The 17864-nt window shown below is 36.4% G+C and overlaps 3 protein-coding genes across 5 annotated transcripts; 1 reads left to right on the forward strand and 2 right to left on the reverse strand.

Annotated features, from left to right (window-relative positions):
• Positions 1–282: 282 nt before the first annotated feature.
• On the reverse strand, positions 283–3711 carry LOC7498192 (uncharacterized). Of its 3 annotated transcripts, none has more exons than XM_052454849.1 (2): positions 1979–3711; positions 283–809 (listed from the first exon to the last, which is right to left on the reverse strand). In XM_052454849.1, the coding sequence occupies exon 1, from the start codon at positions 3299–3301 to the stop codon at positions 2219–2221; it is 1083 nt and encodes a 360-aa protein (XP_052310809.1). In that variant the 5' UTR covers positions 3302–3711; the 3' UTR covers positions 283–809; positions 1979–2218. The 3 variants fall into 3 exon arrangements, with proteins under 3 accessions (XP_052310809.1, XP_052310808.1, XP_024463562.1); XM_052454848.1 differs by having other exon boundaries at positions 283–836; XM_024607794.2 differs by having other exon boundaries at positions 283–431; positions 517–3711.
• Positions 3712–5993: 2282 nt separating this feature from the next.
• Positions 5994–7495, forward strand: LOC7498193 (uncharacterized). The gene has a single exon (XM_002311288.4). The coding sequence runs from the start codon at positions 6303–6305 to the stop codon at positions 7302–7304; it is 1002 nt and encodes a 333-aa protein (XP_002311324.1). The 5' UTR covers positions 5994–6302; the 3' UTR covers positions 7305–7495.
• Positions 7496–9149: 1654 nt separating this feature from the next.
• LOC7460714 (probable protein S-acyltransferase 22) lies at positions 9150–15106 on the reverse strand. Its single transcript, XM_024606162.2, has 9 exons — positions 14353–15106; positions 14137–14250; positions 12342–12740; positions 11954–12022; positions 11802–11873; positions 11090–11218; positions 10933–11013; positions 10513–10701; positions 9150–10303 (listed from the first exon to the last, which is right to left on the reverse strand). The coding sequence occupies exons 1-9, from the start codon at positions 14392–14394 to the stop codon at positions 9539–9541; spliced, it is 1860 nt and encodes a 619-aa protein (XP_024461930.2). The 5' UTR covers positions 14395–15106; the 3' UTR covers positions 9150–9538.
• Positions 15107–17864: the final 2758 nt, after the last annotated feature.

Genomic DNA, 17864 nt, shown 5'->3' on the forward strand with positions numbered 1-17864 from the left:
AACAATTTGGCTTGCCACCGATTTATGAAGTCATTGACTCATTATTGAGATTTCCTTCTTTAACATTGGCAACAAGTAAAGCAACCATTGTCTGTGATGAGTAGATAGTTTAGTCAAGATAAACGACATGTCATGTATATGAATGAGCAAATGAATGGCATGTCTTTTATTTTACACATATAGTATGGAGGGTTTTTTTTTATCTTTTATTTATGAACGACATGTCTTCCGCAGGTCGTCCTGGGTTTGTTACGCTGTTAGATTAGAATTTAGAACTGAACCTTAAAATTCAAGCGGCACCTAGAAAAGAGATTCCAATATTTCACAATACTAACATTTTTTTTTTTAAATCAAATTTCACCATAGTTTCTTCTCCTCTATCACACTGATTTTAATGCTAAGCTCCTTCGGCCTTGCTTTGCGCATTACTCCTGCCACCATGAAAACATGACGTTCATTTTCCAGGACCTTCTAGCAGCAGGCATTATCTGAGGATAAAAGGAAACAAATAGCTACCAATATTGATCCAGGACCTTCTGGCATTAATGTGAACCCTCAAGAACTCCGGCAAACTATGAGGCAACGAGAAGCATCAACCTTTGTTCAACAAGAACAAATCAATCTTGTGGGTATGACTTGCAACACTAAACATCAAAATTTGCTGCCAGCAGAATTGTATTGTATTGTATTATTTCCTTGCTTTCTGTACATAGACTGTCTAGATGCGAGAAATCATCTTGTCTCACTTATATCGCTAGTTTTCAGAGAAGGAAAATCCAGTAATGGAAGTATTGGCATCTGAACTGAGCCTGAAGGGTCAACAAGCATTGAAATACCTGTGAGATTGTGCAACAATAACAGTGAAGCTCCTGGAAGTAAAGACCTGATTCTTAGAATTGGCACAACAACAAATCATCTAAAGGGCATAAGAATTAGAGACTAGTAGACTTCCTTAATGTTGAAACAAGGATCGAGGTGTTAGAGAACCCAATGTTCGGCAAAAGCCTCATGCAGCACAAGCACCAGCTTATGTTCAACAAGAACAAAATAGTTTGGATACTTGTAATAAAGGTACTGTGGTGAACATATTCGAGAAGTAGTGTGACCTATTGAATTCAATCATCTTGCTTCCACCTGGATGAAATTTTGGTGATTTTCACAGCATAAATGACAATTCTCAAAATTCTGGTGATTGAGGCAATGAAACTACATGAATAAAAAATCAATCCCATAGGGTTGTTCATGAGTAAGTAGAATGGTTTTCAAATTGAAGGTGTGTCTCTTACAAGCAAAAAAAACTGTGATTTTCTCTTTAAGAGATGTTTTGCTTTCCAGCATGCATCTCAATATGATAAGGGATATCCGTTATTAAAAAAGAAAACCTGAGAAGCATACTTTGAAATCCTTTCCCCTAAATTTTCCAGCAACCAACAAGAGTGACAATAGCTATATGTAATGACTTAAAAGTGAAAGACCCGGGAAAAAAAACGGAATTATTAATCACTAACTGCCCATATGAATGCTACAATGATTACAAGTATATGAAATTACACACTTTCTCAACGACTTGGGAAACAGGCCAAAAGAAATCAAAATCAATCCTGAGCAAGATAATCATGAATTTCATTTGGTCCATCAGGCATTTCCAACATTTTAAACTTATGCGCGCAATGTCCTTGTGCGGAAAAGAATGCATATAACTGGCAAACTACATCCAATACAATGAACAAATTAATTTATAGAACTCAAATATTAACAAATTCATAGTTGCAGTTGAATACGTCTAGACAAATTTGATCATCCATGATTGAGGACAGCATATGCAAAGGACAAAAGGTAGCTGAAAAAATAAAAGAAGAAGCTAATAGGAAATGGATTTCCACCAGATGAAAGGAAAATGTTACTATCATTTTTAAAGGTTTATCTCCAAGGATTATCTTGTTTTACAACTATACTGTACCCATCAAACTTCACATACCTGTTTTGAGTTTTATTTTGTCTCCTGCAGAATACCAAGAATGTGATGTTCCGCATTCCAGGAACAATATTTCTATAGAAAACTAGAGATTCATCTGAGTTTAGCAACAGCCATAATCTTTGCATGCTAATGGCAAGTGAAGTTCCATGCGACTTCCTTATCAGTAGAGAGTTCTCATACAAGTCCTGCCTTCACTAACTGGAGAAAACTCTACAATGTCAATCGATTTACAAGATCAAGTCATGGAATGCCCACAGATTCGGCAGAAACAGTAACTGTTCCTAAAATTGCCAGGCATTCGCCATCCGAGGCTTCCATGCCATGAGATCTACAACTATAGTAGAAAACTGCACTCATCATCAAATCAATAAGCACCACAAATGAATACATAATAACCAAGAGAGGACCTTCCCAGATCCTGGAAGACCCATCTCCATAACTCAATGTCTTAACTCTATGCTCAAACAAACCTTCTATAAATGCCATCCCAATTGTTGATCCAAGAAATATTAAAAGACCCACCTGAGTCTGTCCCCTAATTAAAACACTGGACCGGAGCAATGCCTGCGGCCCTGAAACATCCACCAACACAGAGATCACAACAGCAATATTGCAAACAATAATCGCGTTGGCAAAAATAACCGAGAAAACTAGCCCCACTATCATCGCAGCATACAGATTTAACTCCGGCCAAAACCCAAGCACCAAAAATGTGCTACAAACAGCTAAAAGAAGAACAAAGAATAACGTGAGACAACCGACAATCACCATACACGACCACAAATACGTCGAAACAATCCTCCTCCAAATTTTACTTATCATTGCCAAAAACTTTGAACCATCAACATCTTTCCTCGAATATGTGCAATCTACAGAATAAACCACCGCAGCTCTTGATAACAAAGACAAGGTAATAAACAACGGGAAACACGTTGCAGACGAAACAGCCATCTCGGCAAAACGATGACACAGCTGTTTGATAAGAGGCCTCAATGGAAGTCCACTAGAATTTGCAACTAACAAAAGCCTAGTACTCAATCTCTTAACAATAGACTGATCAACCAATACATTCGACAAAAGAATGGCAGATACTGGACAAATAAGCAAAGCAGCAATTGTCATAAACGACCATGAATTACATCGGAGAATCCTCGCTGTTTCTCTCAAGATATCCAATGCACTCGTTGAATAGAACTGAAGATTATGGCTATCATTATAATCAAATGAATCAAGCTCAAAATTTTGGAGATGGGTTTCTTCAGATCCCTCCTTTTGCAGCTGATCCAAACTCATTCTAGGAGAAGCTCCGCTAGAAACCTCCATTTGATCGATATTTTTATAGACTCAACAATATAAAGAAACAAGACTCAATGTATACACAGTGCCACTATATTGGATCTTGAATTAAAAAAATTGCCGAGCAACGTAACTTAAAGAAACAAAACTTAGATTTCGATTTATAGGGCAATAAGAGAAACATGGAAAAGACAGATCGGATGGTGAAAAAAACCCGGGAACTTGCAAAATGATTGTTGTAATTGGAGGGAATTAATAGTGAGGGATTCTGATACTGAAAGAGAAGAGTCGGTGGGTTCTTGGCGTGAATGGGATGGTGATTCAAAAGCGTGTGTGTGTCAAAGATGCAGGATGCTGGCATTTTTTCTAAGGTGTGCAGTTGAAGATGCCACCATTGGAGCTTTTTTAGCTGCAGCCTGCGCTTGTCTTGGATGGGCGTTACGTGAAAGTGGTTAAAAAAAATTGGGAATCTGAATTTAGTCCCCAAACTATATACCCATTTCCAATTGCGTTTCAAACCTATAAATCTTATCGATTAGATCCCATACATTCTCAATTGCATCCTTTTGTCAAGTTCTTATAATAGTTTAAATTTCATATGCATGTTTTATATACTAAATAAAAGGACCTAATTTCAGGAAAAAATGAAGGAAAAATTAATAAACATTAATAATGTTGGTCTAATGTGTATATTTATGCACTAAATCAACATCAATTTGAGGAAATTTGATGAGAATGTCGATGAACATTAATTGAGAGTTTTCAAAATAAAATTGTGATCAAATTGGTAAAATTTATAAATCTGGATTCAATTGAGAATGAGTATACAGATTTATAACTAAACTGAGGTTTTTCCAACAACAACAAAAAAAAACATAGATGTTCTAAAGGAGAGAAAGGCAGTCACGTCCTTCTGATTCCATCATGTTATCATTGATTAGTAATGGTTATGTAGCAAGGCAAATCATTACCCTCTAGAAATCCATTTCATCCTCAAAGTTTAAAACTTTATTCTTCATTGATCTCCTACCATTTACAAGTCAAAGGTGTTCAAAAAGGAAAAACATAAGTTAAAGAAGAAAAGGACAGCGATAAATTCTGTGTTAGTCTCTTTATAACTTAATTTTTCAATCCATGATTTTGTTATCCTTAGAACTATGAACATTCAAGTGTTTGTATTCAGCAAATTTCATCTCTTCGATCATTAAATTTGAGTATTTTTGTGTAGGGAGGTTTGAGTCCTTTTCTTTATTCTTGTTTGTTAGATTCCAGGCAGCCCCAAACTGCTAGATTCATGACTTCACTCTTCGCCCTCTTTTAGTTTACAAGAACACAAGTCTAGGAACAGTTTTCATTCAAGTGGTATAACTCTTCAAGCATCGCATCCTTGATATAGTTATTTCGAGTCTCGAGCTTTTAATTTTTTTGGAAATTCTAACAAGGTTTGTGTTCGATTATATAATACAAAATATTTTCCACTGTTGTTGTTGTTTTTCTAGAAAAAAAAAATGTTTATCCACAGAAAAAAAATCAATTTAAATAACTTCTTATTAAGCATCACTTGATTAAGATCATATTTAATACCGTGGTAGAGAATGTTTTTCGTTTAAAAATATATAAAAATAATATTTTTTTATTTTTAAAATTTTATTTTGATATTAATAAATCAAAATAATTTAAATATACAAATAAAAATAAACAAAATTTTAAAAAAAAACATGTAAAATTATTTTATGACAAACTTGGCATCAAAACAAGACACATGGATCCTCGTTTCCTGTTAATTTAATGTCGAGGATCCAATTGGAAAACTTGTTTGTTCCCTATCTTCCGCATCTTAAAATAAACCCTCTCCTTGACATCGGTTCTTAAACGGATAGCTTAAGCTTCAGTGATCTGAAAATAGATTTAGTCTTATGTCTGTGTTTATGACTGGCAAGCCTTCTGAGATGGTGGTGAAATTGACTCGTTTATTCTCGGTTTCATGCAAGTTGACTAAGTGGACAACCTTAATTTTCGACCTTCTTACCTTCTGGATCTCCCTACAAAAACAACACGGTTTCTAAGGCTTATTTCTTTCCACATGTTTGGTAATTTATGGGAGTCTTTATACTTTTTAATGATAACAACAGAAGTTGTTTTTGCAGATTTTCTAGTCATCACTGCTACATGATGAACCAAGAACATTCATTCCCATCAATTTTGAGCAAAAGCCTCGTCTCCATAAGAGGATCTTCAACCTCATTGATATAGGAATTGGATTATTTCCAGGGTAGCTTTTCATGGGTTAACTTCTTGTAACGAATCAAGCCTTCTAGTTGACGTGTATCTTAAATAAATTTTACTGAGTTATCCAATCACACAATCAATGTCAAAATTGGTGGATTCCTTCAATCCAATAACTTAATATTTTATTATGAAATAGCATCATGAACTCATTATTCAAATTAATTTGTTGACTGTGCTTGTATGCAGTCAAATCTTAATAAGAAATCTGGATGTATTTCACAATGAATCCGTCAAAACAAATTATGAAAAAGAGTAATATTTTTTATATTTAAATCCGAGATATCTTGAACAAGGAAAAATCGCTATTACCAGCTTCAAGTTATAGATTTGAAATTTTCCATTTATACTTACAATATCTTCAAATTACTATAGTAATTGCCTTCTTTTTTTTTTTTCATATATAGCGGGGGAGACCCCTTAAAATTCTATAGTAATTATTAACTCTTAAACGTCCCCGTCCCCTGATGCCAATCTAGTTTGATTGGTTTTAGCCGTCATATCACGAACAAGAAAATTCTTGGCGATCAAATGGTTTGTGCTGCTGTCTCCAATCTCCAATCTCAAGCCTGAACGACCAAGTAATCAGCACACAAACAAAGTAAACGACCGGAAATAACTTCCCGTCTTTTAACTGTTCGGTCTCTCCAGACACAAAAAAAAAAAAAGACAGAACAAATACATCTCTTCGTCCCATAAAACGAGACCGCCACCACGACCACCCTCCCCCTTCATCTCCACCATGGGATCAGCAGCAAACCTTTGCTCTGTGTTATCAGAATCACAACGTATAATAAACGCTCACTCCCGCCATTTCTTGGCTCTCTCTGTCCTCTTTATCCTCCCTCTTTCTTTCTTTCTTTCTGTCTACCCCGCCATCCAAAACATCATCTCTCAATTCTCCACTCGGGGCTCCAAAACCCTCCTCTCTCGTACATCTTATCAAGATGACCCATCAAATCTTTTCACTACAAATTCCATTATCCTCTCTCTTCTCGTTTCACTCTTTACCATCACTTTCTCAACTTTTGCTCTAGGTTCCATCACCTACAGTGTTATTCATGGATTCTACGGTAGACCTGTAAAGCTTTGGTCTTCAATCAAATCTGCTTTCACTTCTTTCTTTCCCCTTTTGATCACTGGCTCTTTTGTTGAAATTATCTTTTTGGGGGTCCTTCTCCCTTTTGTGTTGTTGTTGTTTTTTGTTATAAATGGAATTCAGCTTCCTGGATTTGAAATCAATGTCTCTTCGCCTTATTTTATTGTTTTTCTTGTGATTCTTGGTGTTGTTCTGGTCTTCGTATTGCTTCATTTGCAATTGAAGTGGATTTTAGCTCAGGTGATTGTGGTTGCCGAATCAAGTTGGGGTCTTGAGCCGTTGAGAAGGAGTGACTACTTAATGAAACGAATGAAGGGAGTGGCTTTGTCTATGGTTTTATTTTTTGGGTTTTTCTCTGGCTTGTTGGTAATTGCCAGTTCATTTCCTTGGGAAGGTTTGCATGTTGGTAATATTGATAGTGCATGGAAGATTTGGCCTTTTGTTGTTCGAATTGTGGTGACTTCAGCACTCCAAATGGTGTTGCAGCTTTACAATATCGCGGCGTTTGCTGTTCTTTACATGGATTGCAAGGCTGTGCACGGAGAGCTTGTTTTGGAGATTGCTGAGGAGTTTGCTGGTGACTATGTTAGCTTGCCTTTTGATGATGGAAAGACCCCTCATTTTGTTTCTGTTGCTTATATATGACATGCAGTACTAAGGTTAGCGACCTCGTAATCCCTTTTGTTTGCTATACATGTTTTGTTGGTTGTTCTTTTCTAGCTTATCCTAGTCTGTACTTGTGTATTTGAACTCACTTCTATGTAGATACTGCAATGAATATGAAACTTGTGTGAACCATCATCTGAAATAAGATTTGAGTTGCTGGTGCTTATGAATGGATATTAGTACAGCTCTTCTTTTCACATATATTTGGTTTGGCTAAATCTATGATGGAGAATGAACAGGTCCATACTGGTGGGATATTGATAGATTGGATCTACATAAACTTGAAAGATGTATGTATCATTTCCCTGAGACTCAGATGTATCAATGCCTTGTCGAATCACAAACGCAGTTAAGGAACAAGGTGTGGCTTAAAGCTTTTTCACTATATGTAGGATTTTTAAGTGGTTTCAATTGTAAAGTGGTTAACCATTGGCAGCATTGTTATTGGTGGGATTGGTGATTGAAATAGTTTAGATTTTATCTCCTGATTGCTATGACCTTCTGATTCCTGAAGCTTCATCTGTGGTGGCATTTGTTAGATTTATGCCCCCAAATACTGCTGTGCCTGGACGTGGAAGGTTTTTTATGTTAGGAGCTAGGAATAGAGATTGTAGGTGAGTTTGTTAGGTTTGTCTTTGCTTGTGGCTTGACAGTGACATAGATAGCCAGTTTGATTCAGTTTTGGACAGTTTTTCATGGAGGTTGGTGGGCCGTTTCAGTTCTCGTAATAAATCATTGCATTTACTATCGTGCAGTATGTTAGTTTTGGTGTACTACAGACTGCAGTTAATGTTGAAACTGAATCTTAAGATGTCTTGCTGTCATTTGCCAATCGTTAAAGCATCTGAATTGGAAAAAAAAAAGGGTACGTGCAAACCTAGAAACTCATTGAGTCCCCTGATTTTTTTATTGGAAATTGAATTGCCCTAACTCTGTTCCGATTCAAATAGTTTTGTCAAATCTGTGCCATAGAAAGTTAAAGCTCGCAGAGATTGCAATGAAGTTTCTTCTTTTAGACACATGGAGCTATAATATTATGCCTTCACCTGGTACTATCGGACTCACGATGTCAGTGCTATCATATACTCTAATACTACTATTCAGTCTGGCAGTGACATGCATGGAATAAGTCTGGTGTTGCAAATTCTAGCCATAAGACCTGCAGTTCATAGAGTTTTTGACAGCCGAGGGATTGTTTAGTATCATTTTCATTTTTCATTTTTCATTTTTCATTTTTCATTTTTTTGTTTTTAGAAACGTAAAATATTAATAATTAGTGCTCAAAATTTTTCAAAGCCAAACAAAACGGTCCTTGGAAAGCTATTTTTGTGGTTGTTGAGTAAACAAAGCCGGTTCACCAGAAGGTCATTTCAATGAAAAATATATTTAAATGTTGTTTTTTCAAAAAAAAAAATAACATCAACATATCAAAAACATAAAAAAATTAATATTTTTCAACAAAAAAAATTAAATAAATCCAAACCACAAAAACAAAGCCATGGAAGAAGCTGCAGGACGAGGTAACACAGTAGCAAGTGGAAGCAGCAAGTTCTCAGCTTTGGCATTGTTAATACCGGAATACATGAATTAGTAATTGGCATATCCTTCCACCTAAATTTGGTACCCATTAATCAGTAGTTTATAAGTTGTACCTGAACCAACACAAGACGATCAGACAATCCAGCGTAAACAAGAAAATGAGGTGGAAAGGATTGAAAAGCTTATTGACTTAGGGTGCATTTGCAGTTGTTTTTTAATTGGCACTGTGAGCTTTTCCTCCTTGCTGGATCCATTGACAGAACCGGAAACAATACACTGTTAGTCTGTGCATGTTAAAAGTAAAATCTTCAATAGAAACCATCCATGAGAGTCCATTTCCAACAAGCCCTTCCAATAGAATACAAATCAAGTATTATAAACAATACAAGATCAAAGTTTTGGTACCCAATGCAACAGCCAGGGACCAACCGTTGCAATGAGAGCGCATGAAGCTTCGGTGTGGCTAAGAGAAACAAGAAAGTTCAACGACCTTTTTGCAGCAGTGTCATGTCTTCTCCTGGGGCCTTGAATCCAGAATCCAAAACAAAATACAAAGTCAATAGGCGAAGTAAGTGGCCAGTTATTTCTTGGCCCAAAAATGAAAGAATGCTGAACTTTTCCCCACGGAGAAACCAAAGCGACACCCAACTTCAATGAGTCATTGTCAAAGTTTTCTATTGTGCCTGGCTGGATGAAGATGATGCTTTCAATCTAAAGACACTCTCATCCTGATCAGCACGGAAGAGAAGGTTACTCCAGTTATTAGACCTTTGAGCAATCCTGGAAGAAACCCTGTCACTATCTTCCCCGCCAGAAGCTTCATAGCCATCACTGGTAGACCTTGAAAGTGGAAATAAATTGTGAGAAACAGGACCACCCACTGATAGACCCATGAGACGTCTCGACTCTCCGGATGAGGAAACCCGGAAAGGGTGGATATCTGGGGAGTCTAAACTGCTCTCAGGAGAAGAAGCAACAACCCCAGCTGAGTTTGACATTGCTCGGCTTGTTTGGAAAGCGCTACGGGCCTCAAGCTGGAGAGGAGCCAAGCTTGTTGATGTCTCAGTGAAACCCTTGTCAGGAGCTATACCTGAAGCCTTAGTTGCAGACTCCATGGGTAGGTCAGCTGGAATGCGTATTCGCTTACTAGCTCTCCTTCTATTACTATCAGTCCTTGGGACCATCCGACGGCCACTGCTGCCAAAGCTGCTATCCATGTCTAGCCCAAAAGGAGGTTCCCTTCTTGTCACAGGCTGCAGGATTTTCGACTTCTTTCTCGCCTCTGCTGCAGCTCTTGAAACTTCTTCTGCGTTTAATCTGGCCAAAGTCCAAGGACTGATCTTTACTGCCGCCGGGTTCTTTTTCTTGATTGGTTCTTCTCCAATAGTCTTCTTTCCTAATGAGCTGACAGATCCAGTCTCTGGAGGAACAACATCAAACTGAAAGAACAGGGAATGTTACAGTAGCATCAAGAAGTTTAGCAGTGTCGTTAAAAGTGTAAACTCGTGCCTAAGTGCAAAGCATTCAAAAAAGACAGCAGAAAAAATCTAAAAAATAAAACACATGCTGAAGTTATCGCCCCTCTTATAATATACAGATTCACAATCACACAATACACCTAGTAGAAATATTGATTAGTGAGAGGTACCTGATCTTCCAGAAAAAGGCGAGGTGGTGTGCACCAAGCACCCCGGTGAAAAGTAGAAAATGAGCTTGCACTGCTTAATCCAGTAAGTGAACTGGCTGGAGACATTTGCGCACTCTGCTGGCCATCAACACCTTGTTGCTCTTGTTCCTGCTCCCTTAGAGCTATTATGTAATCATAAGTGCTGATTCCCTGTGACGTGTGCAGAAATTATGTTATTATACCTAACAACTTGGCATAAAACTGCATGAGACCAAAACAACAGTGAAAGGTACCAAAATAAAAATGCAAGGCTCATCTGCCCAGAAAATACAAAAAGGAAAAAAAATTAAAAAAAGCTTTATCAATATTATATTTTTTTTATTTAATAATAAAAAAATATCAGAAAGCGCGATTTGAAGATAAAATGACAGGCATCATTACCTTTTTTATAAGGAGGATATGAAAGAAGAAAAGCTGGGCAAGAGGTAGGGTTGCAATCATAGCCAAGATGGTGCAGGCCAACTACATGAATGTACACATTCTATTAGTTTATTGCAAAGAAATGAAGCGGTACATATAACAACATTAGAGCACTCACCACCACAATAACAAAGGGGGCCAAAGAGAAACTGCTTCCCAGTTTAACAGAGATATCAACAGAGAATCGCCTCCGTTCAAGAAAACAGCAGATAAGTACAAGGATTCCAGTCGACCATTGTAGAATAAGCTGCAATCTCAAGCCCAAGGTACACAAACCATGTATATACCTGTCAATAGTCAATTAAATTGAAAATGGCTTGAAAATGAAACGCTTACTCTGGGAAATCTTCAGTAATGGGAGGCTGCTTGGGGGAATCATGGTAGAAAGTTCAGGAAGTGAAAACTTGTTTAATACCAGGAATGATTCAAGAATCTCAGACATCATTGGGAAACTATTTAAGCACAAACAGTAAAGCCAGAGGCCAATGGAACGTGATAATCAAGCAATTAAGCAAAGTAACCAATGGAATAAAAAAAACAATATCCATCTGTCTTGGACTCAACTGAAAGAGCTTTCAAAGGATTGTGTCATGCATGGATAAATTATGAACTACAGAAGGCAACAGCATCGTATGGACTCAGGATGAATTTTTTTGGTTCGCTTCACATGATTGGGAACAAAGACACTTGCATAGGGAAGAATGGAAAGATTTTAAGAATTAGGACATGGAAAATCCTATTGAACTTCAGAAGCTGGGATTACAGTTTATTGATGCAGTCTGACCATCTGAAGATTCCAGGTAAGGCAGAATGTGGAGGCTTGGGCTTACCAGGAGGAGAGCAGAAACCATAAGTGTGAAAAACTGTCTGTAGTTCTTCTTGCCTATGCAGTTGTTAAGCCACTGCAAATGTCAGGGACCAAATGAGCATAAGGATTATAAGATGAAAAAGAAAATTTTCCAAAAAACAAGACCTCCCATACCCTGCAGTGATGATCAAAACGATCAACACATTTGTCACATACTCTACAGTGCTTGCTGTACTTGAAAACCTGGACAGGATTATAATTTCATAAGCAGAAACTTTCATGAACTGTAAACACAAGTAGTACAGTTGAACTTTAGATTGAACTCAAGATGTGTGTAATGGCTGTTAGCTTTTTGCAGGTTGAATGTATCAAAATGGTTTCACTATAAAAATAAACATCCTCAGAAATACTTAAAAATTGCAAGCATATGCTTACATTATTAGAACAATAATTCTTGAGTGTCAAGCTATTCATTTCAACCAAGTCAGTGCATATTTATTAACTCTACTGGACAATTTAAAAATAAGTGAAAAATCTATTGACTTCAAGCACTCCTACCAACCTCAACTTCACACAAACTGCAATAGAACATGCCATCTTCGCTCATCTGTAGCTCAGAAGATTCATCACTCGAACTGCAGTGATTACATATAAAAGCACAAGGAAAGAAAACCCACTGGAAACAAGATGAATTCCCTGATGACACCTTATCAATTTGAGTCTTGGGCTCTTTCTTAGTTGATTCTGCACCCACCACCTCTTTTTCCAGAGAATTTCCTACAACTGTAGAAGCATTTGCATCATGTATTGATGAAGTTGACCCTCCACCGAGTTTTGAATCCTTCTGTGGGTTATGCTTTTCACTGTCTGGAATCTTGAGATACTTTTTGGATCTAAACACTCCAGGGTCCGCAGGATCAGCAGCTGCACACCAAATATATAGACCAAAGGCACAGGTAATCTGAAAAGCAGAGGAGCAGTTATTAAAGTGCCAACTAGAGGAGAAGCGGAGAGCACACATCTAATGAAACCAGCATAAGAAACAGTGGTTGTGAAGTACATGTATGTTGCATTTACATTTACCTGTATTAGTTGTCACTAATAAACAAGACTAGAAGATGCAATTTCTATGCTTAAAATGGCTGACTCATGTCATGATTTGCTCAAATGAAATTTAGAACCATAGCATGACCGAAATATAAGCCTACTATTTTTTTCCTCTGGCAAATGAATTATCGTTTAGAGACCAAATTAACAGCCAAATGTAAAGTGTTTCGAATATATCACCAGGTCCAAGGATATCTATTTGACTAGCATGGGCTAGCATGTCAGATATAAATATATTGATGCCATAGCTACTACCTATTAACTTCTCATCCAGAATTTAATCAGTCGGAAATATCTCAATCCAAAGGCATACAGCGAATCATGTAAGAGAAGTTGATTGTTAAACACGGAATTAGGTAGCCTGAAAATGCATAGCATGCACTAATAAAATCTAACCCAATTCTGTATTTTGGAAATTAACTGCTTTCAGTATCATCACCCCTATGTGTGTTGGCGGAATAGAAAGCTTGTTAGCTGTCTATTCAGTACTTAGCAATAAAACATTTGTTATACATAGACACCATTCATATTCTGCAAGTGACATAATGGTGATATGTTTTCATGGATTCCCAAGACCATGAAAGGGTAGAATACTGAAATTAATTAATGGTTATTTTGAGTTCCATGTTAATCCAGAAAGTCTTTTGACTCTCTTCTTAAAAAAATGCATGCTTTGGAGGGGTTTTGACAGTTTGTGAAAATCCACAAATAAAAAAGGGAGGGAGAGAGAGAGAGAGAGAGCAGTGATTAAGCAATTACAGTCTAAATAGAAAATTGCAAGGACTGGCTTTATACTGCTTTCACTGGAAGACCACAATTAATAGCATACTGTATCAAATATCCCCGATTTGTTAACACAGGCATATGCCAAGGGCTAGCATTCACAGAGAAACAAATGGCACAGTGTTTTTGTTCCAACTAGTGCCAGAATTTTGATCTTTAGGGGATCAAATTTGTAGTTCATTTGTTATGGTTTTAGGTAACAAACACAGGGACCAGACAACAATCAACTCAATCACATTTATCAACTAAAGTGACAGTATGTTCGAAAGGATCTATAGATAGAAGAATCCCTGAAAACAGAAACACACAAGTAAATCGAATTAGAGAAAATAAAGCTAGGAGCTTTTGAACCAAGAAGAGGAAAACAGATCTCGGTTGTTAAACCCGCTAAAAATAATGAAAGTACACATTAAAAAATATGCAAGGAGAAAAAAAAATACTATACGGAAAAGTGTGAATTCGCTTACAAGAGGAGTGTAGATTCCCATCGCTATGTATTGAAATAACTTCTTCCCCACAAAAGGAGCAAAGAACACATAAAAAGCAAACCCCAGTGCCAGAAATACAGCAACAGCCACCACCTTCACATCGACCACTCAAGATCAAAACTTTCAACCAATAAAGATGCAGAACACTGAAAAATAACACAATAAAAAGAAATAATAATAATAATAAATAAGTACCTGAAGAGGGTGATAAGGAAGTTGCCATCCATGCTTTCTCATTTTCTAGCCAAATGAAGCAGCCCAACACAAAAAAATATGTATTCAAGATAAAAGAGTAAAAATGAATGGGAAAGCAGGAGTGGCGGCTTAAGTTTTGCTTATTTTCTTTCACTTTCCCTCATTCTCCTAGTAAAAAAGGCTACTTTAAAATCTCTCATTCCACTGCATTACCAACCAGAGCAAAGGTTAACACATGGCCATCATTCTCATGAGTCTAGCCAAACAAGGAGAGGAAATGCGGAGAGAAAAGGACACCAGAAAAGGAGCTGGAGGTTGGAGATATGACTAGTATGGTGTGCTGGGTGGTGAAGAGGGATAGAGTCAATAGACAGGGAGGAAACCTTTGTCTAGTTCACTCAATCATTCATGGCCTAAGGTCATGGAATTGAAGGAGATGGATAAGAAAAATTAAGAAGAGAGGAGAGAACAAAGAGAGAAAAGAGTGTGGCTTGGCCTGCCTTAGGATTTGGGTTTTTCTTTGTTTGTTTTGTATATTCAAGCAAAGCTTTTCACTTTGGGCTAAAAAAAAAGAAGACATGTGACTGTAGGAGAGAGAGAAAGAAACAACATTGGGGTCTGGATTTCTTTTCGTGCCTATAATTACCTTGCAACCTCCCTTTTACTTTTTCCCTGTTTCTAGCGTTACCTTTTCTCTGGCCAAATCATGTGTAACAGGCCAGTGCAACAGACAGTTGTTTGGTTTCACTTTTGTAATTGCCACCAACCTCTCTCTTCCCTTTTCAATATTGAACAGTAACACCCCATTGTACCTTGTCTTGTTGTAGTTATTTACTGATATTTTCTCTGTGATGGATTTTTTTGTATTTACTTACGCACTTATACAATTTTTTTTTTTTATGGAGAAAAACTGGCAGGGAAGAAGGCCCACATCGACGTAGAATTGCGCCTTCCTAATTAAAGACTTCTTTCGTGGAAAGGAATAGCACGTTGAGGAACAAATGGAGGGAACAGAGAACCCTCCCCTCAAACCCCACTTCTTCAATGGCATTTCTTCCTTTTAGAGCTCCTGTATCCATCATCGCCATCTTGGCATGCTTTTTGGCTGGTAACTCATCTGAAGGAATTAAGACAAATACCTACTATATTTATTGACCTTGTTCTTTTTTTCATACCACTATAAATGGAGTGGTTGATTCCTAAAGGAAAATATGAAGCTTGAAGGTGGCATATGCCATAGGCGGGTGAGCTTTACAATTGACAAGATCCCAGTGTGGCGATGTTTTTTATCCCTTTTCTCTGTTCTATTCTATGGTGTCGCCTAGCAAGGAGCAATTATTGAACAAAAAATAAGATTATTGTGCTAGCTACCGCTTCCAATTAAAAAAGAGACATGAAAGATAGAGTTTAACTACCAATCATGTTCAGTATTCAGTAAGAGGGGTGGGACAAAGATGGACGCAGTCGAATATGGGGGATGGATGGTATAGGGTTAATTGAAAAGCGCTTGCGCAAAAAGTCAAAAAGGCTATATGATATGGTTGCTTTGCTTCACAGTTGTGACCAGAGAAAAAATAGAGTAGATAATGAACAGCAGCACATTTCAGCCCCGTGAAATGAAAAATTAATTAAACAGGATGGATGGAAAGAGGTGAGGAATCATGGGCAAAAAATGGGGCTGGCCAAATATTCCATGGCCTTGTGAACTTCGAAGCAACTACATACCTGTTCCGCACCGCTTTCTGGGTCGGATAAAAAAAAAAATTAAATGTGAAAAACGTTAATGCATTGCTAACATGCTTCTTAGTAGAATAAAAAAAATAATTATGAGATAAAAATGTGATCCATATCCGATGATATTATTTATATATATATATATATATATGAAGATAGCTATTTATTGAATGATATTTCTTTTATGTATATAAATATTGAAATAATGATATACTAGATTAACGTGGATAATCTTTGATTAAGTTATGAAATCTGTAATTGGGGTTATAAGAATACGATAACCTTGTAAAAAACAAATTAAAAAGTAAATTGAAGAGCAATTACAAAGTCCAATTCACCGTCAACTCAATCGAGATAAAACTTCAATGCATATTTGCTTACATATATTTTAAATACATAGACAATGACATGTTATATGATATTTTTATATGTAAATATTGACACAACGACATATTAAATTAACTCGAATCAATTTTGATTAATCTACATGTCATGAGAATACGACAACATCGTAAAAAGCAAATCAAGAAGCAAATTGAAAAGCATTTAAGAAGTCCAGCTCAAACTAGCCTAGTGTTGAAGAATTAAAGAGAAAAAAAAACATTTTATTTTTAAAAATATTAAAAAAAATCCAAATCAACTCGGGTTATATCATCAAACCCACAACATGGATCATGAGAACGAGACAATCTTATGAAAAGCAAATTTTAAAAAAATTACAAAGCTTAGTTTATAGGCAACCCATTATTGGATGGTGAAGTTGAAAAAAAAAATTAAAATAAAAATGACATAAAAAAAGATTTGAGTGAATCTAGATTATCTTACCAAACCCACAACACATGTCATTAGATCAAGATGACCCCGTAGAAAGCAAATAAAAAAATTATGAAATTTAAATCTCAACTAATTTAGTGTTAAAAGATAAAATCGAGAAAAAATACATTAAAAAAAAGACCCAAATCAATCTAGCTAGGCCTTGCAAAACCGCAACTAATGTCGCGAGACCGAGATTACCTCGTAGATGAAAAAACATAAAAAACAATATGCACCATAATTTTTAACTAGTTTAATATTGAAGGATAAAATTAAAAAAAAAAAACTTCAATAAACTGGTGCCAACCCGACGAATTAACAAAATAGAGTCAATTTTTTTTGAAAAAAATTAAAAAAAATCATGAAATGAATTTTCAAAAAGAAAAATTATCAAAGGGTTAAATGGTAAAAAAATGGGTGGTAGAAATATTAATCAAAATAATGATAGTTCAAAATGTTTTTTTTAAAAAAAAAATTGCCAGCCCACTTTGGTTTTTATATAGTGCTAGACGTAGAGATCTAGTGAGGATAAAGAAAAAGGAAATAGATTAAAGGAAAAAATAAAAGTGATTCGTCGAAGCCAAACTGGAGCTCTGCCACCTACACACTGCTCGTGGAGATAGAGCATGACGAGGCGATTCAATTGACAACAAGAAAGGTCTGAAACAGACGTTGAAGGCTGCTCTATGCCTCTACATGCCGCTCAAATGCGGCGACCTCTTCCACAAGACGACACTTGTGTTGCACATATTGGCCACTTTTTCTAAAATTTCTCTTTTTTGTTCAAAACAATTCCTGATTTAGCAAGTTTTGTTTTAATTTTTAAAACTTTAATTATTTTAAATTAGTAAAATTGAATTTATTTTTTATAAACCAAACGACATAATTCCTTTTCCAGCATCACGAGAATCGCAGCAAAGTGAATGGAAGTACATCATTGGGTTAAATCATTAACTAACTAAACA

Source organism: Populus trichocarpa, chromosome 8, assembly GCF_000002775.5.
Source record: "Populus trichocarpa isolate Nisqually-1 chromosome 8, P.trichocarpa_v4.1, whole genome shotgun sequence".
Taxonomy (NCBI): Eukaryota; Viridiplantae; Streptophyta; class Magnoliopsida; order Malpighiales; family Salicaceae; genus Populus; species Populus trichocarpa.